Source organism: Strongylocentrotus purpuratus, unplaced genomic scaffold (assembly GCF_000002235.5).
Source record: "Strongylocentrotus purpuratus isolate Spur 01 unplaced genomic scaffold, Spur_5.0 spur5_scaffold_17, whole genome shotgun sequence".
NCBI lineage: Eukaryota > Metazoa > Echinodermata > Echinoidea > Camarodonta > Strongylocentrotidae > Strongylocentrotus > Strongylocentrotus purpuratus.
Genome location: NW_022145602.1, coordinates 83,722 through 108,713, shown reverse-complemented (window position 1 = coordinate 108,713; position 24,992 = coordinate 83,722). Strand labels below are relative to the sequence as shown.

Here is a 24,992-nt window from a genome sequence, read left to right as displayed (position 1 = left end):
AAAGGTACGTATGAACGATAATCTTGTACGAATCCCCCTGTTTTTCCATTGTCTTCCCAAATTTCCATTGACTGTAAATCGTTCGTAGCAGTTCGTAATGGCAATTGTGACCGAGGCCTTGGGCTGAACAAGCAATTGAATGTACATTTAATGAATAATTCATATATTTCTTTTTCTCCTCACAGATTTCATTCCTAAGTTAGTGAACGGGTATCAGAGTCCCAACATGGCTGAAGCTCACGCGGCCGTTGCGTTTCAGTTCACTGTCACACCAGACGGCATTGATCTCAATGTCAATCATGAAGTCCTCAAAGCAATCTTTGACAGCGGCAAACGATCATGGGGCGACAAGTTCAGGAGATTCCAGGTAAGGCTATAAAACTGATAAAAATACTGTCATCAGGTAGAAGCAAAAATTAAGTTATATAACAACTCTTAAAAATCCTCTAATGAAAATACATTAGACAAATATTCTACAGGTGTATTACCATACATATACTTTTGGGGTCACTTTGTTTCCATGGTTACACATGGTATTTTACACCAAATTGCCCCATGGGACAATGTGCAAGTGGTAGTTGGATAAACACAGTTGAAAACAAAATCATCTACTCTTGCTCCTTTTGCAAAAGAAAGATAAATAATATTGAATATAAAGCAGCTTTTCCATTACGAAAAAATGCTCAATGCGCTGGAGAAGTACATGAACAATATATTAATGGGAAACAGAGTATGCTACTTAAAATATATTTTGCTGTGTCTTATCCTTCTCTCTCTCTTTCTCTCTCTCTCCTTACCCTGTCCCCTCTTTCATACTTACCCCTCTCGTCTTCATCTCTCTCTCTCTCTCTCTCTCTAGAACCATATGGTCACAACGACCTACCCAGCTAGTCCTGCTAGTTGGTTAGCTGTCTTGGTAGCTATCGTAGCCTGTATCTTGGCTAAAATGGACCCATCTCTAGGAGTGATTGATTTCATCAAAGATCACTTCTTACCAGTGTAAGTTCTCTTGAGTTGAATTGATTTGGGTCATTATAAAGTCTTTGGGTTTTTCCTTAAAGGGATCCGGTAACTTTGTCTTAGATCCTTTAAAAAAATCTTTGATTTAGCTCATGCTACAATGATAATTATAAACCTTTAGGTCAGTCAGGAACTCCATGACTTTTACAAGCCAATCGACTGTCATCATTATCAAATCGAAATCAAATGTTGCGTTTGCCAAACGGTTTTCATAACACTACAGTCTATTGGGGAAAATGAGTATGGTAAAACCAGTCTTTCAAAGGCTTTTACTTTTTTGAGGCACTTCTTGATCATTTTGAAGTGCAATTTTAACACCATATCACAGACACTGATAACACGTTGGGCCGTGCATCTCAGATTTAACATTGTTAAACGATCCTTTTAAGAGCCATTTCTTGTGCTTTCCAGAGCCCTGTGGCACAAAACATACCATTGATGGTAACTCTGCCATCAATGGTAACTACCATGGAAACCTTGATTTTGATTGGCTGTTGAGCCCTGTTACCATGGTACTTTCCATTGATGGCAAAGTTACCATCAATGGTAAGTTTTATGCAACGGGCCCAGATCTCTCTTTCTGAGCACTGAAAAGCCCAAACCACTTTTTTTCTTTTGTGCGTCCTTCTTATGTTTTGGTACCCTCATCACTAGTTAACTCATCACAATTCCCAAATGATCACTGACGTACTTAATCACCATGATTCTCTTCTGCATCTCTTCCTTGCTACTTGTTTTCTTACTATATTTATTATATCTAATTCGATAGGAAGCTGTCCAGACAAAACCTTTTCTTGTTTTTTTTTTTTTTTGTACAGCTTTGTCTTATTCTGTTTTGTATTAAATCATTTCACATGTATATGTTATCCTAATTTATGTATTATATTTTACATGAAATTGGGTGTTTTTGCTTTGTAAAAATGTTTTTAAAGATGGAATTCAATAAACTGAACTGAACTCTTCCATACAGGAGCCTGCTGGGTGAGATGGTAACCGCATCCCTATCGGTCCTCATCTTTGTGACCCTTCTCTGGCTGTTCATCATCTACATGCTACGATACACACTCAAGATGATCCTCTCTTACAGAGGATTCATGTATGAGACTCATGGCAAAGTGTCTTGGCAAACTAAACTGTGGCTGGTAGGTCTGATCTTGTATTAAAACACACTATACACTCAAGATGATCCTCTCTTACAGAGGCTTCATGTATGAGACTCATGGCAAAGTGTCTTGGCAAACTAAACTATGGCTGGTAGGTCTGATCTTGTATTAAAACACACTATACACTCAAGATGATCCTCTCCTACAGAGGATTCATGTATGAGACTCATGGCAAAGTGTCTTGGCAAACTAAACTGTGGCTGGTAGGTCTGATCTTGTATTGAAACACACTATACACTCAAGATGATCCTCTCTTACAGAGGATTCATGTATGAGACTCATGGCAAAGTGTCTTGGCAAACTAAACTATGGCTGGTAGGTCTAATCTTGTATTAAAACAATTAACTGAACATAACCAACAATGAACATGAACACACTATACACTCAAGCTACTGCTCTCTAACAGAGGCTTCATGTATGAGACTCATGGCAAAGTGTCTTGGCAAACTAAACTATGGCTGGTAGGTCTGATCTTGTATTAAAACAATTAATTGAATGTTAAGCAAAAATGAACATGAACACACTATACACTCAAGCTGATCCTCTCTTACAGAGGCTTCATGTATGAGACTCATGGCAAAGTGTCTTGGCAAACTAAACTGTGGCTGGTAGGTCTGATCTTGTATTAAAACAACTAACTGAATGTAACCAACAATGAACATGAACACACTATACACTCAAGCTGATCCTCTCTTACAGAGGCTTCATGTATGAGACTCATGGCAAAGTGTCTTGGCAAACTAAACTGTGGCTGGTAGGTCTAATCTTGTATTAAAACAATTAACTGAATGTAACCAACAATGAACATGAACACACTATACACTCAAGCTGATCCTCTCTTACAGAGGCTTCATGTATGAGACTCATGGCAAAGTGTCTTGGCAAACTAAACTGTGGCTGGTAGGTCTAATCTTGTATTAAAACAATTAACTGAATGTAACCAACAATGAACATGAACACACTATACACTCAAGCTGATCCTCTCTTACAGAGGCTTCATGTATGAGACTCATGGCAAAGTGTCTTGGCAAACTAAACTGTGGCTGGTAGGTCTAATCTTGTATTAAAACAATTAACTGAATGTAACCAACAATGAACATGAACACACTATACACTCAAGATGATCTTCTCCTACAGAGGATTCATGTATGAGACTCATGGCAAAGTGTCTTGGCAAACTAAACTATGGTTGGTAGGTCTGATCTTGTATTAAACGATTAACTGAACGTTAATCAATTATCAGTGTCAACACCCTACATACTCTTACTACGTACAGTAGGTTCTAGCAAACTAAACCATGGTTGGTAGGTCTAATCTTCCATTAAACGATTAACTGAACGTTAATCAATTATCAGTGTCAACACCCTACATACTCTTACTACGTACAGTAGGTTCTAGCAAACTAAACCATGGTTGGTAGGTCTAATCTTCCATTAAATGATTAACTGAACGTTAATCAATTATCAGTGTCAACACCCTACATACTCTTACTACGTACAGTAGGTTCTAGCCAACTAAACCATGGTTGGTAGGTCTAATCTTCCATTAAACGATTAACTGAACGTTAATCAATTATCAGTGTCAACACCCTACATACTCTTACTACGTACAGTAGGTTCTAGCCAACTAAACCATGGTTGGTAGGTCTAATCATGCATTAAAAGGATTAACTGAACATTAAGCAACCATCAATGTAAACACCCTATACACTGAAATGAGAGAGGTTTCATGTATAAGACACAGGGCAAAAGTTTTACTGAACGCAATCCAACTATCGATGTAAACACAGTAAACACTGCAGTTACTCCAATCCTACAGAGATTGATGTACAAGATACAAGGCCGTTCGTCTTGCAAAGGTTGATGAGTCAATCAGGCCTACTTCCGGCCTTATTTTAAAATGTTTACCGCACTAAAAGTTTGTCGTCCAGGAGGTAAATCTAGGGACCAATTAGAGGCCTAATTGGGATATTAAGTTCCGATGGTGAAATAGCCCTGAACCTGCATAAAGATTTATAATTGAGTTGACTCACCTAACCAGCCACCTATTCTCAGAGTATTCATTGCAAGTTTTGTATTTACTACAAAATTAAATACTTGGGCCACTAAAAAAAAGATACCGGGCCTACAATTTGAATTCACAACATTGATGTAATTTGAAACAAATTGAAATGGGAGGCGATTGCTGAATTGTTAAATCATTTACAAAGACAATACAGGATACAGTATACTATCTGTTTGGAGCGAGAAGGGTGTTAACTCATAAACTGTAACATAGAGTTAACACCCTTCTGGCTCTCAACAGATGCTATATAAGATAAACATGCACAATAAATATATACACAAGAAGCCTTGTAAGAATTCATGTGTGTGAGTGGTGTCATAATGCACCTGATACTGAGGCAGCAAATATTAACATTGTAGAAATATTGAATTTTGGAAGTTGAGTATTAAAGCGATGTGCTCCAAGTCACAACCTGAACTTGTTTTGTTTCTTCCCCATACAGATAAGTCTGAGGGTGTTCTGTGCAAGGCATCCCAAGCTATACAGCTACCAGGCCTCTCTACCAAATCTGCCGCTACCAAAGCTCAAAGAAACTATGGAAAGGGTAAGTAAGACAAGGCATGCCAACAATTGATGACTCTTAGAACCCAGTTTTAGAAAATGGATGAATGATTAATCTCACATTAGTTTGGTCCAGGTATTCTTTGCTGTAAAATGGTTACTCCTCCACCCACCCACGTGGAATGGTGAGACATTGATTCAGTCTTGATAAAAAGCACATGTATGCTCTGCACACAGAAGTTGGTATTAACATGTGGCATGAATGTTTGGTCCAAATACCTCAACCATTTCTCAATATATTTTGAATTTCAGGAATTTGAAGCACAATACTTTGAGGGAATATTTCTACTGTGATATTCTTCCCTACTGAAATAAAAAGATTGCGAAAGCTCACACGTTACTTGTCACCATTTCAAGAAATGGAGCTTCTGTTTGATACCCATACTATTTGACCTTGTTTGTACCTGACAGTACCTGAGATCAGTCAAAGGCTTCCTAAGCCCTGAAGACTACGGTGAAATGGAACGTCTTGCTGAAGAGTTTCAATCTTCTATCGGTGATCGCCTCCAGCGCTACCTACAGCTCAAATGGCTCTGGTCTACAAACTACGTCAGTGACTGGTGGGAAGAATATGTGTACCTGAGGGGCCGCTCTCCAATCATGGTCAACAGCAACTATTATGGAATGGTATGTAGACTTCATTATCTGGGCGTAGGATATCATATGGTGGCAGCACCAATAAAGCCTTTGGCTTTCCTAACTGTCTCCGCAATGATATGACATTTTTGTTGTTGTTGTATTCTGCTGTGAATGTTTCTCTTTAACTTGTACGCTATGTTTTGTATTTTATATGTTTTTTATGATGTTTTTATGATAAATGAAATAAAGATCAATTCAATTTGATATTGACTCACAAGGTGTTTACTATGACACTGTGGTTTCTTTGATAGGGGTACTGTAAGCATCATAGTGAAGTTTTGTTTGGTCTCTTTGTAATTTGACAAATGATGTTTTCATGTGACAGTTTTACACCTCTATTTTTATTCTAATGGTGTCCAATAAATATTTCTAGTTTTCTATTCTTTTATAAAGGATGATATCTTAATAATGCTGCCCTAATGTGTAAACTTGAGTGGATGTAATATGACCTCCATGTAGCAAGAACAACTATTGCATTGACATATCCTACATTACCTACTGCAATAAGTGTTCCTCTAAGTCCTCCTGTTCAATTTACAAATCATTTCAAGATCTATCATTTGGTGGAATAGGAGTAGTAGTACGGATAGACTCTTTTGGATAACTTATTTTAGTAAGGCTAAGCTGCCACAAGCTCCTCATACTGTTAACGTCACAGTTGCTCTTCTGAAATTTAGACAAGACAAGTTCAGATTGTCACTGTTCCTCTTTAAAGGAACCTGTCATCACAGTCACACCAACAAGACTGACTTCAGCCAGACAACAGATCAAATGAAATATGACTGATGTACAATACCCTCTTCCAATCTTTTTACAGGACGGTATCGCTATCAAGCCCACCTGCTTCCAAGCTGCCCGTGCTGCTAACGTCACAGTAGCTCTGTTACAGTTCAGAGAGGAGATTGATCATGAAGTGGTGAAACCCATCATGGTCCAGAAGGCTGTACCTCTGTGCTCTCAGCAGTATGAAAGAGCTTTCAATACGACCAGAATCCCTGGCTTAGAGACGGATAGGTAAGATTGATGGATGGATTGAGGATAGATAGATAAATTGATGGATGTATCCAGGTCTCTGTCTTTTAAACAGTTGCGATTAATTATAACTTATTTGTGATTGTTATCAAACACAACTATTTACATATGAGATAGGGGACTGCAAACTTGCTATTGATTGGAGGACTTGGATTCAGATCAATTGCAACTCTTTATAAGATGGGGTCCTGGTTGCCTACAGTTTGCTACAAGTACACACATTATAATATTGAAGGTTTAAGTTGGAAATTGTTTAAATTAGCATGTTAATATATCTTGTTTTAGAGTGTAATATTAAAGGTGTTTGTGTTGAAACCTTACAGACTGATCCATCACGCAACCAGCAACCACATTGTCGTCATGTCTAAAGGACGCTATTACAAGCTTATCATCCAGTCAAATGGAAGCCTTATCAAGCCGTGTGAACTAGAGAAGTAAGTATCCTCAGCATCAATAAACTAAACAAATTATCTTCGGTTGTGCCAATTATAATCCATGTGTAGTTACGGTTACTTAAAATCCAATCCAATCCAATCCAGGAATTTATAAAGCGCCAATATCTAGTTGCCTAATCAAAGGCGCTGATGAGACTGTAAAACTACCAAAAATGTCTGTTCATGATTCTAACTGGGAAAGACAAAAAAGCAGTGACTAATTGTAAGCAATCTAAAATAGATATGTCTTTAGTTGAGTTCTGAAAGTGGATAACAGGTGACAAGGGCGAAGGTTAATAGGTACCATTATTGCCATTGCATGCATCATACAATCAGCTATGCATAATCTTTATTCACATATAATTGATTAATGATTGTGTGGAGTACAAGGAGAGTCAAGTTTTACAGCACTATACATGTAGAAGAATTCACAATAATAGATATTATTAATCAAAAAATTGAATATACTTCATGTTATTCTCCTTTGATTTTTGTAATGTAGCGAGTGCATTTTTGATGATGCACACTATAGAAGCATAGTGTTTTATTATTATTATTATTATTATTATTATATTATCAAATAATGGTGGAATTCAATTAATTTTTTAGGCAATATCAGGAGATTTTGGATGACCCAGAGGAGCATCATGCTGAGCGTCGTCTAGCCGCACTCACTGCAGGAGATAGGTACATATACAAATCATTTAAAGCCACACTGTCCTACTTGTAGCTACTTGCTCCCTCTATATAGGAAACAATGCCTAATCGGTGACCATTGATCCCCCATGATCCTCTTTTTCTTATGAGAGCTGAGTTTATGAGATAACCACCTGTCCAATGACCTTGCAGAGCAGTCTAATCGCTCGTATAAACTAGTACAGATAAGTTTTAATTTTTCTGATTTATGCTGATCAAAAGAACCTGAATGTCAATTCTGAAATGATATTTCTGAACTAGGAAAATATCCAGTAACATGTACATCACCAATATTACTTTATCTAAAAAAAAGAACACCTATAACTTTGTCTGATTTTATGATCTGCTCTATCCCCTTGAATGATGTAATCTCTTTAATGAATTTGCAGAAAAAAAAGTATTTGTTGACAGAAGAATAAGTGTCTGTCTATCATTGAAACTTCTCGAAAACCTGGATTTGAGCGAGCTAATTAAAGATTAAGTTGAGTACCGGTCATGCGATTGCATTGTGAAAAAAACGGTGTGGAATCGATCAGAAAAGGTTGATCATCTAGCATATAAGTATTGATGTGTACTGCAAGGTTCTGGAATCATCAAAATGATAAGAAATGTGGCCCAGTCTTGGTAAAGTTACAAGCACTATACACAGAAAGATGTATATGGGACTACTCAAATGGTGCCTGGGTTACTTACCTTGATTTCCTTATTTTTCTATGCTCATTACTCAGCCAGTATACATTTTTTCCCAAAATTGTTTGGCAAATGACATTTATATGTACCGGTAATCTTGAACATTCAGTGTAAGTTTCGTTTGATTCTGTGAGAATTCATTTCCATTTTTTTACCAGAACTCAAGTTTATCTTTAAACAGCAGCAACATAACAATACCTGCCAACCAAGTCAGTTTGGCTCCAATAAACATCGACAATAGACTTTTATAAGACTGGACACTTACCGGTATTAAAGCACTAGCCTTACCACATCAAATATTGAGATAAACATTGAATTGACCTATGTACCCTTCTACTAAACAGTTCAGCAGATGCTTCTGCATTTTGTGACCAATTCTAATCCCAGAAAGGTGATTGAAATGTCAGTCAATAATTCCATGTTATGTAAACAAATTGTGAAGATGACTTTTATATTATCTATCTTTATTACACATTAGTATTTTTCATTATCAGATACAGATAATGATATCGAAGGTCCTCACGTTAATGGCAGATCAAATACAATAAAAGGGTTGGGAAGAGGTCTATGAATAAAGTTTTACTTTAAAGCATTCATGACTGCCTGACTCATTTTATGAAGCCACTGAGCATCACTGAGATGTATAAAATGATATGCAAGGTAGAAAAGATGAAGGGTAATAGGAGGTTCTGAATTATTTATGATGGTCAGATCTCAGTAAGAAAATAAAATAAATAATAGCCAGTCAAGTAATTTTGTGGAATTTTCCCCTTACATCTAGACTAATTTTCTTGTGCATACAGTTGTTTCTGGTTTCTCAGAATATAACAACAACAATAATTAAACAAAAACATTAAAAGGGAAAGAAAAAGAAAACGAACAAAAAACAAACAAAAAAACATTCAAGATGAAGAAATCAAAACACTAGTTGTGAGTACTACCGGTAATATATACCCCTTTCTCACTTGTCTAAATTAGAATCCCATGGGCCGCAGCTCGTCAACGCTTCTTCATGGATGGTGTGAACAAGACCTCTCTTGCTGCCATAGAAACAGCTGCCTTTGTGGTTGTCCTTGATGAGGAGGTGCACGAGTATGATATCGTAAGTCCCCCAAACTCCAATAAAGTACCGAAGCTGTGACATCATAAAAATCTATTCTTAGAATTTCTCAATTTTTTCTTCATTTTCCGAAAGAGCATAACAAATAATGTCCAAATGTCGAAAACCAGTTAAAAAGGTTAAGTATTGGCTGAGGTATGACCATCTGAATAAAAAGATTTCCTATAGGAACTCAGTGTTATATTGCTCTCTCTCTCTCTTTTGGACATTATTTTTCATGCTCTTTCAGAAAAAATTGAGAAATTCTAAAAATATATTTTTGATGATGTCACACTTCACCACTCTATATCATTTCTCCCGTGTGTTCTGTGTGTTTGATTAAATCATTTTGCTTTATGTCTCATTCACTTATGACACAGGAGACTATGGTGGCTAACTATGCAAGGTTTTTTTTTTTTTTTTCTTTTTTTTTCTAACATGTAAATGAGTGGTAAGTGGACAATAAAATGGGTTGCTGTTTGTTATGCATTATAAAACATGTTGAGCTATTACACTGTCATATATGATCGAGCCTTTATTGGTATATTAATCTCTCTTTCTGGTGATATTGAGGAGAGATTTTGGAGTTAAGTAAAATGAGTTGCAGTGGAATTGAAATGAGGGAAATTCACATTTATTTATTGGTCCACTTGTGAAAGTATTTCTTAGTTAATAAAGCTTCTTGTCACTTGGCACATGTAAATTTAAAGTTGCTTTCATATAATCAGGCTTCTTGATACATTCAAATATAAGTGAAAAGGCATTCATCTTCCACACATTCAGTGGCTGTTATTGCTTTCAACAACAATTTTATATTATGTCATGCAATATGTCACTTTCTAGCTTGAGGGAATTGATGAAATTGGATACATATGTGAACTTCACTCCCCCGGCCCATGGTAACAAGGGTCTTCATACGTGTACATATGTGAACTTCACTCCCCCGGCCCATGGTAACAAGGGTCTTCATACGTGTACATATGTGAACTTCACTCCCCCGGCCCATGGTAACAAGGGTCTTCATACGTGTACATATGTGAACTTCACTCCCCCGGCCCATGGTAACAAGGGTCTTCATACGTGTACATATGTGAACTTCACTCCCCCGGCCCATGGTAACAAGGGTCTTCATACGTGTACATGCAAGCAAGCGTGAATAGGTGTATTCTTGATATACATGTACATTGGGTGATAAGCTTTATGCTCTAGCCTTTGTATAAAGTAAAAGCCAAAAGGTAACATTTTGGTCTAGGAGTTTGTTCCTTTTCACAGTAATGACTGCTGTGGATTTCATTAAAACCAGAAACTCTGCGTGACTTTAAATGTCGCAGATTGCCAATGATGGCTGTGACAAGAAACTTGCTGACAGAAAAAGTTGTTGTAATGACATGAATGAATACTGGTACTTAGTTTCATGTCCTGCAACTTTTGAGAGTCTGGTGCCCTAATAAAGTTTCTTGCAGAAGTTTCTGGATTTAATTCCCTAGTTTTCGTAATACTACTCCATTTTTACTCTGTTTTTTTGTTGGTTGAAGGACAATAACAAAGTACTAATTTTGAGAGGGTAATTATAATTTTATTACCAAGGGGTAACATTTTAAAATCTATTTATCTCCAATATTTTAACCACCTTGTGCATATGATATTTACCTGAGTTCTTTTATAAGCTATTTACCTTCATTACTCCTGTAATCTCTATAAACTAGATTTTAACCATTGACTTGTTTCTCTAATCCGATATTTGTTTGCTTTACACATCTCTCTGATTTTACACTCACTCCACCTCTTATATATATATATATATTTCTGATAGGTTTGCCTCATTTCATTCTCTCTCACCATTGCTTCCGTCATACCTGTATGATCTATGTATTCATGACTCATTGCTTTAGGAACCACTAAGAGAGTTTCTCAAGAACCAGGAGATACCTTCATGGGTCAAGGGAGATCCTTTCGCACAGAAGGTAATTTAATCATTCAAAATCATCTTTATTTTGTTTTTATGATCTAAAGATGGAACAATAAAAACCCATCTCCTCTGCCAATAGATCAAAATCATGATTTTTTTTCTGCTGGCATGAGGCAGGGTGACAAAATGTTTTTTTTTTTTTTTTTTTTTTTTGCATGGTAATTGTATATTTAAGATTTTAATCATATTTTACATACATGATATATATTGTTAATCTAACAGCTTTTTTATCAGATAAGACTGAAATATCCCCCTTTCCTAAAGACCAGGCATCCTAAGCTTTATATAAAACCATGTGGAGCAATGTGTGCAGTGCTTTGTAACTGCAATGAAAAGGTGCTACATATCAATACCTTTTAGATTGAGAAGGAAAAGAGAAAAGTAACACAATTATGTGAGCAAGATTTGATAGAGAATGTCATTCATAATACACTTTTTAAAATGTTTTTAGTTACAGAGTTACAGAGAGTACATGTTAACTTTGAATGTGTAAATTGAAACCAATATCCTGAATAGTTAAGATGTGCTTCAGAGAAATGGTGATAAAGAGAAACTAAATAGTCAAAAATTCTCCTTAAAAAAATAGTAAAAAAGATTACGTAAGAAGAGCTATGTTGCTTACAAAGTGGAATAAAGGGAAAAGAAGAGAGTTTGAGAGAGAGAGAGAGAGAGAGAGAGAGAAAGAAGGGGGGGGGGAGGGGCACGGTAACATTCTATTATATAAAATCCAGAGCTACATTGCTTCATATAAACCATTGCTTACCTGAGATGAATGCATGATGTTCACATATTTTCTTCTCATTTGCCCGTCTGCAATCTTCAACCAATCATGAATGTAAGTCCCTCGACATGAGCTTTGGCAAAATATACATGATTATTATTGGTTAGAAATAGAGCGTCATTAGTTTAGATGTACATATAGCTTGTAGCTTGTTTGGTGTTTTAATGTGACATGATGTTTATTATTATGTTCAAAATATGCTCAGCTACCTTTGTAGAAATCATGAAGCTATCAGTATATCCATGGTAGTAGTCCGTAGCTTGTTCATTTCATTGTACAGATAGTGATTTATTCCATGTAGTAGAGCTAGGGCCCGTCGCATAAAACTTAGCAATGATGGTAAATTTGCCATCAATATTAACTACCATGGCAACATCACTCAAAAGCCAATCAAATCAAGGTTTCCATTGAAGTTACCATTACTGGCAAAGTTACCATCAATAGTAAGTTTTATTCAACAGGCCCAGCAGTGACTTGTTATAACTTTTGTTTATAAGTGGCCCAAACATTGTTGAGCGGTGCGTGCAGCGCTTTGTAACCGCAAGGAAAAGGCGCGATATCAAATATCTTTTGGATTGGATAAACTAAAATGGGTGTATGATACATTCCTCTATTATATAATAATTAGTATGTTGCATGTTATGTGTCATGAAACCCTGGAAAGTGATTTCATACTTTATTGGCATACATGGTATGTTTTGAAGATAGTAAGCATCCTAGTACATGTATGTGGTCCATGTAATAACACAATGTAGTAGTCTGTATGCACATTGTGCTTTTCATGTGTAGTTTGTAAGTTTAATTTATAAATTAGATTTATAAATAGGGAGAAGATTCTGCAAGATAATTTAGAAAACTACCGGTACTGGAAACGACAAAAAGCTTTTGTATCATTAATTTTTGATAATAATGTTAGATGAGTTTATGAACTGCAGCTGAATTACCATGGGTTAAATACCGGTAAGCAACATTTGTCATGTTTTCTCATCTAGCAATAACCCTTAAAGTTTTGTGACTAACACTCTAAAATTTGATCCTTTTATGCCTTGCATTTCAAGTATTCCCTATCTCCAGCTTAGGCGTACCTCAAATTAACACATAACTCATAATGGCAAGTGATAACCTGTATTTGTGATTCCTGCAAGTGTTGTAATGTGTTGTAGTGCAAGCTATGTTTGTTACAAGCTTTGTCATATATATGCTATGGCTTTGTCAAATACATGTAGCTGTGTTTAGTAGTTATGTGAAACTTGTATATTTTCTACATTGTATATTGCTTTTATTTTCTACCTTGGTAAATTTGTTGTTTCATTTGTAGATTTCTGTACTCTATTGTTTTATAGAATCACTGTAATCTATTTGAAATCTCACAATCCTTCTAGTTGTACACTACAGTATGTGTTTTACATACATGTTTTACATGCATGCATATATGCACTAATCAATCATGACCACTATGAGAGACACCACACCACAATATCCTCGTTTAGTTGCTGAAAAGGCTTTTGACGAGTACCAGCATAGACGTAGACAGTACAGACAGTAAATCCCAGTATTGATGTTCACTGTAAAATTCTCTAAAATTTGGACAATGATTGAAAATATTCAAACCTTATCTGGGGTTATTTTGATAGCCATAGCTCTGTAGTCATAGTCATAGTAAGTAAAAATGCCAGGGAAAGGCTCTATACATAGTTTACACCGATCACCATAATCTATTCTATTTATGTAGATATTTTGGCTCAATTGATAAAATAAAACATGCTGCGGGAAGGTAATCATGAAATAAAGAATTGAATTTAAGTATTTGAGGTGCATCTTTTATTTTGATAAACTATTGCATCCTTACATGTGTATTGAGTTGATATTTGACCTTTGACACGACCTATTGACCTTTGCAGGATCAGGGTGATGGAAAGTTGGACAAGTATGCAGCCTCCCTTCTCCATGGTAACTGCTACAATCGTTGGTTTGATAAGTGTTTCAATCTCGTTGTCTTCAAGAACGGACACATCGGACTCAATGCTGAGCACTCACTGTAAGTTCAGCATTACTCAACAGAAAACATGCGGGAATAAGATTGATTTTAACCCCCCCCCCCCCCCCCCCCCCCCCCCCCCAAAAAAAAAAAAAAAAAAAAAAAATGTTGTTGTTACAATCATTCTGATGTAGCATTGCATTGTTAAGGTTAGAAATCTCCCTTTTATGGTACTGGTACTCAATACTCACAAGAGACTACTCCAGATTAGGGTTACAGTTAGGGTTAGGGTGTACATGTATAAATTTGAATGATTTTGCAGTGAGACTCATTGACTTGATTGTAAATTGATATTGGCATTTGATATTGGATCTAATGATGGGGGTTATACATGTACCTGTAATATAGACTATACATGCATATATGTAGGTAATGATGATGATTGATTGTTTGTTTGTTTATAGGGCTGATGCTCCAATCTACAGTCATACATTATGTTTGTCTATGCTTGTTTGTTTGTGTGTTTATAGGGCTGATGCTCCAATCTACAGTCATACATTATGTTTGTCTATGCTTGTTTGTTTGTGTGTTTATAGGGCTGATGCTCCAATCTACAGTCATACATTATGTTTGTCTATGCTTGTTTGTTTGTGTGTTTATAGGGCTGATGCTCCAATCTACAGTCATACATTATGTTTGTCTATGCTTGTTTGTTTGTGTGTTTATAGGGCTGATGCTCCAATCTACAATCATACATTATGTTTGTCTATGCTTGTTTGTTTGTGTGTTTATAGGGCTGATGCTCCAATCTACAATCATACATTATGTTTGTCTATGCTTGTTTGTTTGTGTGTTTATAGGGCTGATGCTCCAATCTACAGTCATACATTATGTTTGTCTATGCTTGTTTGTTTGTGTGTTTATAGGGCTGATGCTCCAATCTACAGTCATACATTATGTTTGTCTATGCTTGTTTGTTTGTGTGTTTATAGGGCTGATGCTCCAATCTACAGTCATACATTATGTTTGTCTATGCTTGTTTGTTTGTGTGTTTATAGGGCTGATGCTCCAATCTACAGTCATACATTATGTTTGTCTATGCTTGTTTGTTTGTGTGTTTATAGGGCTGATGCTCCAATCTACAGTCATACATTATGTTTGTCTATGCTTGTTTGTTTGTGTGTTTATAGGGCTGATGCTCCAATCTACAGTCATACATTATGTTTGTCTATGATTGTTTGTTTGTGTGTTTATAGGGCTGATGCTCCAATCTACAATCATACATTATGTTTGTCTATGCTTGTTTGTTTGTGTGTTTATAGGGCTGATGCTCCAATCTACAGTCATACATTATGTTTGTCTATGCTTGTTTGTTTGTTTGTTTGTAGGGCTGATGCTCCAATCTACAGTCATACCTTATGTTTGTCTATGCTTGTTTGTTTGTTTGTTTGTAGGGCTGATGCTCCAATCTACAGTCATACCTTATGTTTGTCTATGCTTGTTTGTTTGTTTGTTTATAGGGCTGATGCTCCAATCTACAGTCATACATTATGTTTGTCTATGCTTGTTTGTTTGTGTGTTTATAGGGCTGATGCTCCAATCTACAGTCATACATTATGTTTGTCTATGCTTGTTTGTTTGTTTGTTTGTAGGGCTGATGCTCCAATCTACAGTCATACATTATGTTTGTCTATGCTTGTTTGTTTGTGTGTTTATAGGGCTGATGCTCCAATCTACAGTCATACATTATGTTTGTCTATGCTTGTTTGTTTGTGTGTTTATAGGGCTGATGCTCCAATCTACAATCATACATTATGTTTGTCTATGCTTGTTTGTTTGTGTGTTTATAGGGCTGATGCTCCAATCTACAGTCATACATTATGTTTGTCTATGCTTGTTTGTTTGTGTGTTTATAGGGCTGATGCTCCAATCTACAATCATACATTATGTTTGTCTATGCTTGTTTGTTTGTGTGTTTATAGGGCTGATGCTCCAATCTACAATCATACATTATGTTTGTCTATGCTTGTTTGTTTGTGTGTTTATAGGGCTGATGCTCCAATCTACAGTCATACATTATGTTTGTCTATGCTTGTTTGTTTGTGTGTTTATAGGGCTGATGCTCCAATCTACAGTCATACATTATGTTTGTCTATGCTTGTTTGTTTGTGTGTTTATAGGGCTGATGCTCCAATCTACAGTCATACCTTTGAGGATGCTGTGGTCGAGGACATGCTACACATGGGATACACACCAGAGGGACACACGAATGGAGAATCAACCAGGGTGCTGAAAGCCCCCCAAAGACTACAATGGGAGATTCCAAGTGAGGTAGGGTTGTGTAGCAGATGGACTAGTCTATTGAGTATTTAGGGGAGGAATCTTTCTCATCTTCAAGAATAAAGGAAGAGCATGGTTCAAAAAGAAGTTTTTTGACTCTTCTTTATGAACTACAAACAGATAATCAAAAGTAATTTATTTTACTATGTAGTTCTTGAAAATTATTTAGATGTTTTGAAAATTGAGTTGAAATATGCTGAAATGTCAATATCACGTAATATTTTATGTTTTGTAACACAAGAATGCTGTCAAATAGAGAGCTTGATGAAGAGTTCATAACATCTTTGGTCCAGGAGCCATATTGGAAGAATCTTTCATTTGTATTTCTCATTTCAGTTGGAAGACATCATTGAGACGAGCTACCAGGTAGCTCAGAAGCTTGTAGATGATGTTCAGATACATGTCAGAGTTCATAATAAGTTTGGTAAGGGTGCTATGAAGAAGTGTAGGATCAGTCCAGATGGTTTCATTCAACTTGCAATGCAACTTGCCTACTACAGGGTGAGTCTCTCCTTCTAGAGTTTCTCTTTATAATAATAATAATGCATAGTATTTGTATGGCGCCAAATCCACTTGACAATCAAATGCTCAAGGCGCAGCTTGTGCAAAGATGAAATACATGATAAATATATACAAAAGTGCAATAGGAAAGGTAATGGTAATCAATTAAAAGCTAAATTAAACAGATATTTCTTTAGATTTGTTTTTAACACTTCACCAGAACTGCTATTTATTTAGTTCTTTGGTTCATTACTATATACAAATGAATAAACATTGCATAGACACCTGTGCCCCTATTTCTATATGTTTATTTTGAAAATATTTATATGATCAAAGAGTAATCAGCTCACATGCTTGTTCACTGGACTTTACTGAGGCAACTTAAATGAGTACACTCATGACAGGGAAAAAATTAATATTTATTTTTCGGGGGCTACTTTTCAAGCTTGCCTGCATGAAATTAACACTCTAAAATTTGTTTTGCATTGAACTCTATGCAAATTTACAGGGGCTCTTTTCTGATTTTCGGGGGCTCTTTTGGGCATTTCGAGGGCTAATTCGCCCCGAGCCCCCGTGTATTTTTTTCACTGACTCATGAGCAGTCCATCTCATATGACACTGATCATATAAGAATTCTAAAAATTATTATATAGTGCCTTTACCTGTAACAAGAAACTGATCTAAGTGTGAAGTTATATTAACCAGTCAGTGGATTCAGTTATGATTCTGCACATTACAATGCAGACTCTTCTGTTATATTCTTACGTTTAAAAAAACACAATATAACATTTTTTTAAAAATCTTTAAAAATGTTTAGAAGTGCTCAAACACTTCCATGCACTTTGTACACTTTTATCCATCATGCCTTTTTTCATATTGTTTTGATTAATATCCTCTGATTGTCCTCAGGATGCCAACCGTTTCTGTCTGACCTATGAGTCATCCATGACCCGTCTATACCGTGAGGGTCGTACAGAGACCGTCAGGTCATGCTCGGTCGAGTCATGTGACTTTGTACGCACCATGGAAGACCCAGACAGCACGGTAAGTTATTATCAATAAAAGCGGGATGACTGAAATTGCATTAGACCAAATTACATAATCTAACATATATACATTTATTGGTAATTTTTCAAATGTTGCTCTAGATATTTCTGCAGCTTGCCAGATGTTTGCTTGATGAAGCAACAAATTGTGTACACAGTGTGGATTTGAACAAATCAAAGTGCATCACCAGAGGTACTTTGAAAGAACTCAATTATAATTCGGTCTAAATAATGAAAGTAAAGAAATACTACTGACACATACGTGAACACGCTGGGGGTACATTTATTAATACAGTACCTTTGAGTAGGAGGGTTTCTATTAGTTCTCTTTGATGATTGAATTGTCTTCTTTCTATTGTGTGTTCCACTGTGTAGAAGGAGGAGAAGCTGGCCAAGTTTAACCTCGCTGCTGTCAAACATGTCCAGAGCTATAGAGATGCTATGTGCGGCAAGGGAGTAGACAGACATATCTTCTGTCTCTACGTCGTCTCCAAGTACCTCAACCTGGATTCACCATTCCTCAAGAAGGTATGATACACAAGATTGAGAGAGAGAGCGAGAGAGAGAGAGAGAAAGAGAGAAAGGGAAAGAGAGAGGGAGGGAGAGGGAGAGAGAGGGAGAGGGAGGGAGGGAGAGGGAGAGGGAGGGAGAGGGAGGGAGAGGGAGGGAGAGAGAGAGAGAGGGAGGGAGGGACAGAGGGGGAGAGGGAGGGAGAGAGAGAGGGGGAGAGAGGGCAAGGGAGTAGACAGACATATCTTCTGTCTCTACGTTGTCTCCAAGTACCTTAACCTGGATTCACCATTCCTTAAGAAGGTATGATACATAAGATTTAGAATAATGATTTTAGATTTGTAGAGGACCAAGAATTCAAATTTGAGATTTCAGTTTTTGATCTAGATTTAGAAATTGATTTCCAGTGGTGTTGCAAGTGTATAAACATTTTGGACACATGGTATGGTGTGTTGAGAGCATGAAGGAAAAGATGAAAAAAGAGGGAGAGGGTGAAAGAGGGAAAGAGGGGTAGAAAGAAAGAGATAGAGATAGAGAGAGAAAGGGGGAGGGAGAGAGAGAAAGAGGGGGAGAGAGGGGGAGAGAAAAGGAGGGAGAGAGAGAGAGACAAGGTTGTGCATACAATTAAGGACATGTGCCCTTGACAAGGATTTGAACCTGTAACCTGCTGATTAAAAATCAATTTTAATGAGATAAAGCCATCATGTTTTCATTGGTTGTCCTAGATAGTTTCATACTGTTTTGAAAGAAATAGTTTTTTCAGTGTATCTAGCTGAAATTTCAAAATTGTTTCAAAGTTATAGTTTCTTCCTGTAACTGGTTACAGGGTACATAATCACAAGGCCTTAATGGACTAGATTATCTCTATTTATCTTTAATCTGCAGGTTTTGAGTGAGCCATGGCGTCTGTCCACTAGTCAAACACCGCCCTCACAGACGGGTAAAGTCAACGTCAATAAGAATCCAGAATGCCTCTCAGCTGGAGGAGGATTCGGACCGGTATGTATGCGTCACCAAAAGACATTAAAATTGTGCTGTGAAATTTGACATTTAAAGCCACACTGTCCTAATTGTAGCTACTTGCACGCTCTATATTAGAAAACTATGCCTAATCGGTGACCATTGGTCCCCCATGATCCTCTTTTTCTTATGTTAATTGAGAGCTGATTTGATGAGATAACCACCTGTCCAGTGATCTTGCAGGGTGGTCTAATCCCTCCTATAAACTAGTACAGATAAGCTTTAAAACAGGAAAGTGTGTCTGCTATCTAAATTTGTAAATGTCTCGGTCAAAATGATAAAATGAAATGTCAACTATTTATTGGAATGTTGTTGTTAACTTGTTAATATTCTACATGTCATTGACTTAACCCTTACTGTACTGGGCTATTTTGAGCACCCACTGACTGGGGGGGGGCCTGGGAGGCCCCCCCCCTATGATCTCGGCCGTCGATTGTCCAATGAACACGAAAATTTGCACGTTTGTAGATATTTACGTAAGGAACAAGATGGTATAATTAGTTTTTTCCGAATATGCAAATTTTTGTCGTTAGCCTAATTAATTATGCAAAAATGCTAATTTTATGCATTTTACAGAAAACGTTTCAAACTCCACTTTTTGAATGTTGAAACTCATTATTCATATGAAACTTCTTTTTTAACTCAAAAAAGTTAATTTAATGTAATTAATAATGATAATTTATGCAAATTTTGATGCAATTTTTTTTTTTTTTTTTTTTTTTTTGATGACATGCGCATACTAATTGTTATGTAACGCCTTACAGGTATATCCGATTTCGACGAAAATGGTATCAAAATGTGCGTGAGACTTGAGGGAAAAAAGTCATGAAACGACAATTCAAAATTCCAAGCGGTTGCGGCGCAAACTCCGAAAATGTCGAGGGGGGGGCCTCCCAGGCCCCCCCCCCAGTACAGTAAGGGTTAATAGACATGCAAGGTCATCTGGATCCTTTTCGCAAACAATGAGATATTGAAATAAACTTGCAATTCGTTCAGGTACTCTAAGCATAGGTATACAGATTTCTACTAAGGCCTCAAACTCTTGATACCATTAATACTGATATTGGTTATGTTTAATGTAACAGGTTGCTGATGATGGTTACGGAGTATCTTACATCATCGCTGGAGAGAATCTTATCTTCTTCCATATATCATGCAAGAACAAGACTGGCAACACGGTAAGAATGAATTGTATTTCACAAATTTTGAGTATTCTGCAAGATGGTATAAGTTTAAGCGCCATGAGCACCGAAAGGTGGACCTGTGCGCTATACAAGTAGTCACTATTATTATTAGTATTTCACAAATGAGTATTGTCTCTAATACATACGTTTTCAGTATGATTTGAAAGTACAAACAGTGTATACTCTGAGTAGTTGATGGTCTTGTAATAGTTCTCTCAATGTTGAATTGATGAAGATTGTCAAATGGAACCCTTAACAAACTACTAACCGCTAAACAATTTGACTTTAATCAACATTTGTAGGAAACTGTAGATTAAATTTGAGATTATTACAGATGAGGGTGTTTTTGAGCATAACGATCTCTGCACATCTGAAACACACAGAAACAAACACTCAACACAGGGGCGGATCTAGGAATTTCTTCGCAGGGGGGCACACGGGAGGGCACACGGGGGGTAAGAGGACATGAATATATATATATATATATATATATATTTTTTTTTTTTTTGGTTCCCCCCAAAAATCGCAACGACTCAGCCAGCCGCTGAATAGGCGGGTGGGGGGGGGGGGGGGGCATGTCCCTGTTTGCTAGTACATATTTGGCAAATTTGGGGCTGATTTCAACATTATTTTGGGGGGCCGGGGGGCACATGCAACAGTGTCAGATTAAGAAAAATCACTCCATTTAATCATTGTTCAAACTCCCCATGCATATTAAACAAATAGAAGATTCATGAATATTCATAACCCCATGTATATAATTACAAATAGTAGATTCATGAATATTCATAACCCCATGTATATAATTACAAATAGTAGATTCATGAATATTCATTATATTATGCACAAGATTTATAAGTACAACTGATGTATCCTTCAGTCATGAAAGATACATGTTTTACATAAAATCAAAATATTCTTATTCTTATTCTTATTATATCTTCCCATGCAGAATGCTATTCGCTTTGGAGACAACATCGAGCAAGCTTTGGCTGATATCTTAGCTCTCTTTGATAAGGATAACTAACTTCATTCCCTCCCTAATCAAGCCAGCAAACATTGTATTATTCTGCATTCATCAAGAAAAGAACCATCTTAGGAATAATCTGAGTTCAATTATATGTTACCAACATAGGTATAATCAAGACCAGCACAAATCGTATTATTCATGAAATAATCATTTTAGGCATAATCTCGACACCTTTACTTGAATTTGAAATAACCCAGTAGTAAATATACAGGTGCATTCAACCATGACCATATGAACATGGACCTCAACATTTCAATTTAGAATAAATTACGTTTCCGTAACCATAATAAGAGGTACTAATACATTATATTATCTCTTGATTTTAATTGTGTAAATAAATAAACAATGCCCATGCCATAAAAGCCGGCATGGATTGATTTGATGAGGTTTGAAATTAAAGACACAACATAATAACACAACTTTTTATTAGAAGGTAATTAAAATGTATTGCAAAGTATTCCGCAAGATGGTATTAAGTTCTGTTTCATTGAAGTTTTGATGTTATATAATAACACGTTCAGTGAATGTACTATATTGGTAGGCTTTATGTTAATGCTACACATTATTTGATTGGCATTGAGTAATACCAAGTCTTTGATAAGGCAGTGCAAGCTATTCATTGAGGATAAGATATATTTGTTTAAAACATTCTGAAATAAGAAGAAAACTAACTTGTATATGAAGTTAAGAGATCATGAAAGATATTCAAATAATAATAGTCTAGTTTTCCAGTGAATTGCTTTCTACTTTCTACTTTCTAGAGACATGTAACATACAGTAGTTAAATTATCTGTAGAATTTATTTTTGATAGGAATATAATTTATTGGGAATCGTTAGGTGTAGTTAGAATGTGAATTTTGAATAATATTCAGCCAATTTTGGCTCAAATTCAACCTTGATGTAGGCAATGCCAGCAATAATTATGGTAGAATATATTGGGGAAAAATCTGAGTAAATTTATGTGAGATGAACATAAGTCACCTTAATGATGATTGGTTAGTGGACTTTTATTCTTTTATTTATTGTATACTTGGATACACACAAGTGTATTTATATGTGTCTGTTTACCAAGAATTTTTTTAAAGTTCAAACTAGGGGATTATTGCTAATTTTCACATTAAACATATAACTGGTGGCCAGGCACAATGTCAATCAGTATTTCCAAGCATTCAAATATTGAAAGACAGGTGAGATAGTAAAATTGGAAAACGATCAGCTTGGAAAAAAATAGAAAATGCAAATGTGTAGCATTAGGGAAGAGAAGAAACATTTGAAACAATCAACTTCAATTATGATACATGTTATATTTTGTGTGTGATTGTTGTATTATTATAATCTTCTCATAGTCCAACTACCATGTACATAGCCGATGGTAAGATTGATGCGTTATTACATGTCGGTTGTATGTCAGATATTCATAGGCAGGTATGTGAGGCCGTAAGCAAGGCGGGTGTTCTACTTTTCTATATATTTGTTTGATGTGTCTTATAAGTTATATTTATTGGATATTATGTATTGCCAGCTGTATATATTCTTTACAGAGTTTTTTTTGTTTTGTTTCCAAGGAGATTTTTAAACACATATCACTGTTGCATGTCATTACTATAGTGATCATAACACTGAGTAATAATTTCAACTGTTGGGCATAGGAAAATGTATATTTTCTAAATGTTATTTAGTTTTTTAAAGATGAGGCAAAGTTTCTGTGGTAAGATCACTAGATGTGCTATTTCCCACTGTAATCTCTTCATTAAGTTTGTATCAAGAGCCTGTTATATATTACACTAAATTTTACCTTCTTGCTTTTGGGCAATTCTGCTGAGTTCACATAGATATGAAATATATATATATTACCCTATTGTGTTAGAAATATCCTACCTATGCTGCATATTATTTATTCCTACCTTTCTCTCAGTAAACTTACTTCTCTGCACATACATGTGTAGACCTACAAATCACTGTTCACACACAGTGACAAGAAAAATGTTCAATTGCCCATAACATAAATATTTGTTGAAATTCAAGACAAGGATAAAAAAAACATGTTGAATCACTTTCCTTTAGATTGTAGTCTTGCCATGATACTTGGTATTTTGCTCTGTTTTTGGAGTACAGTCAAACCTGCTTTAGTGACCACCTGTCTACAAAGGCCACATTTGTTGTTTCCCTTGAAAATGATTTCTCATTGAAACATGTACTAAAGGAACCTGTTTACAAAGACCACCTGTCTATAAAAACCAATTTTTGTGTTTCCCTTGGGCGGTCACTATAGACAGGTTTGACTGTATTCTAGATAGCTTCTCTATTTGCTGTAACCCTTACCTCATAGTTCCTTTGCCCTTGTATCATATTGTACAGCACACAGACTGTCAGGGTATCTAGGGTGAAACCAACTACACTCATGTGCTATAGAACCTAGGTATCATAAGAATGTTAATACCACAAGAAACACATTGTTATAAGCTATCAAGTAAAGTGTTATATGAAAACGTGTTATAATGATGCTCCACTGAAGAGGTTTGAACACAAGAGAAGATACTGTATAAATAAGTTCAAGTTCAAGTTTCAAGTTTTATTGTTCCACATTTTACAAAAAATATAGACATACATATAAAATAAAAAATTACACAATACATGTAGTATAAATGGGCATGTCTCAATGATTCTCAATTCATATAATAGATGTAGTAAAATGAGGAACCAAGCAGTGCTTGTATATTATAGGTTTGATGTGATCGCCAGTGATCGTGTGTTCAGTTAAGATGGACCAAGAAAGGGATCTTCACCCACTTGTGTTATCATTCTACACTTGGGTTTATAGAGAAGATATTTTTTATAGAGCAATTGTATGGCACATATTTTTCATGTCTGTGTGCTTGTATCATGTTTGCTCAGGTCCTGGTTGAGCAGTTAAGACTCATCATTTGTTTCCCAAGGTTTAAGGTTCAATACCCAACCAGGATTCAGCTAAGGTACCCATCAATGCTTAATTGTTTAATACAACTCTACCAGGAAGAAGGGACAGACATGATGTGATGAAATGACAAACAAATAATTCTTCAATTGAATTTCAAAATGTAAGAGAAACTGTTTCAATGAAATGCAGTTTACATTGAGAATTGGTTTGAGAATCAGAAAATTCTTGCCAAATAGTTAGTCATATGACATTAGCTTAAATCCTTAACCCTATTTTAACTGGGCTATTTCAGACCAGGTTTTTACTGGGGGGGGGTC

General features: G+C 36.1%; 1 protein-coding gene across 2 annotated transcripts in view; it reads left to right on the top strand.

Moving 5' to 3' along the window:
• LOC577222 (carnitine O-palmitoyltransferase 1, liver isoform) overlaps positions 1–23,799 on the top strand; it is a 29,237-nt gene extending 5,438 nt beyond the window's left edge. Inside the window, exons 2-20 of one of the 2 annotated variants that reach the window (XM_030988361.1) lie at positions 186–367; positions 860–999; positions 1,991–2,162; positions 4,690–4,791; positions 5,220–5,435; positions 6,265–6,461; positions 6,803–6,913; positions 7,523–7,600; positions 9,278–9,401; positions 11,291–11,362; positions 14,050–14,186; positions 16,307–16,457; positions 16,803–16,967; positions 17,877–18,011; positions 18,389–18,460; positions 18,746–18,826; positions 19,409–19,522; positions 20,629–20,721; positions 21,680–23,799. In XM_030988361.1, the coding sequence (XP_030844221.1) occupies positions 186–367; positions 860–999; positions 1,991–2,162; positions 4,690–4,791; positions 5,220–5,435; positions 6,265–6,461; positions 6,803–6,913; positions 7,523–7,600; positions 9,278–9,401; positions 11,291–11,362; positions 14,050–14,186; positions 16,307–16,457; positions 16,803–16,967; positions 17,877–18,011; positions 18,389–18,460; positions 18,746–18,826; positions 19,409–19,522; positions 20,629–20,721; positions 21,680–21,754 (2,417 nt within the window). In that variant the 3' untranslated portion in view covers positions 21,755–23,799. Of the gene's footprint in view, positions 1–185; positions 368–859; positions 1,000–1,990; positions 2,163–4,689; positions 4,792–5,219; positions 5,436–6,264; positions 6,462–6,802; positions 6,914–7,522; positions 7,601–9,277; positions 9,402–11,290; positions 11,363–14,049; positions 14,187–16,306; positions 16,458–16,802; positions 16,968–17,876; positions 18,012–18,388; positions 18,542–18,745; positions 18,827–19,408; positions 19,523–20,628; positions 20,722–21,679 lie in introns of both variants that reach the window. The other variant, XM_030988360.1, reaches the window with a different exon arrangement.
• Positions 23,800–24,992: the final 1,193 nt, after the last annotated feature.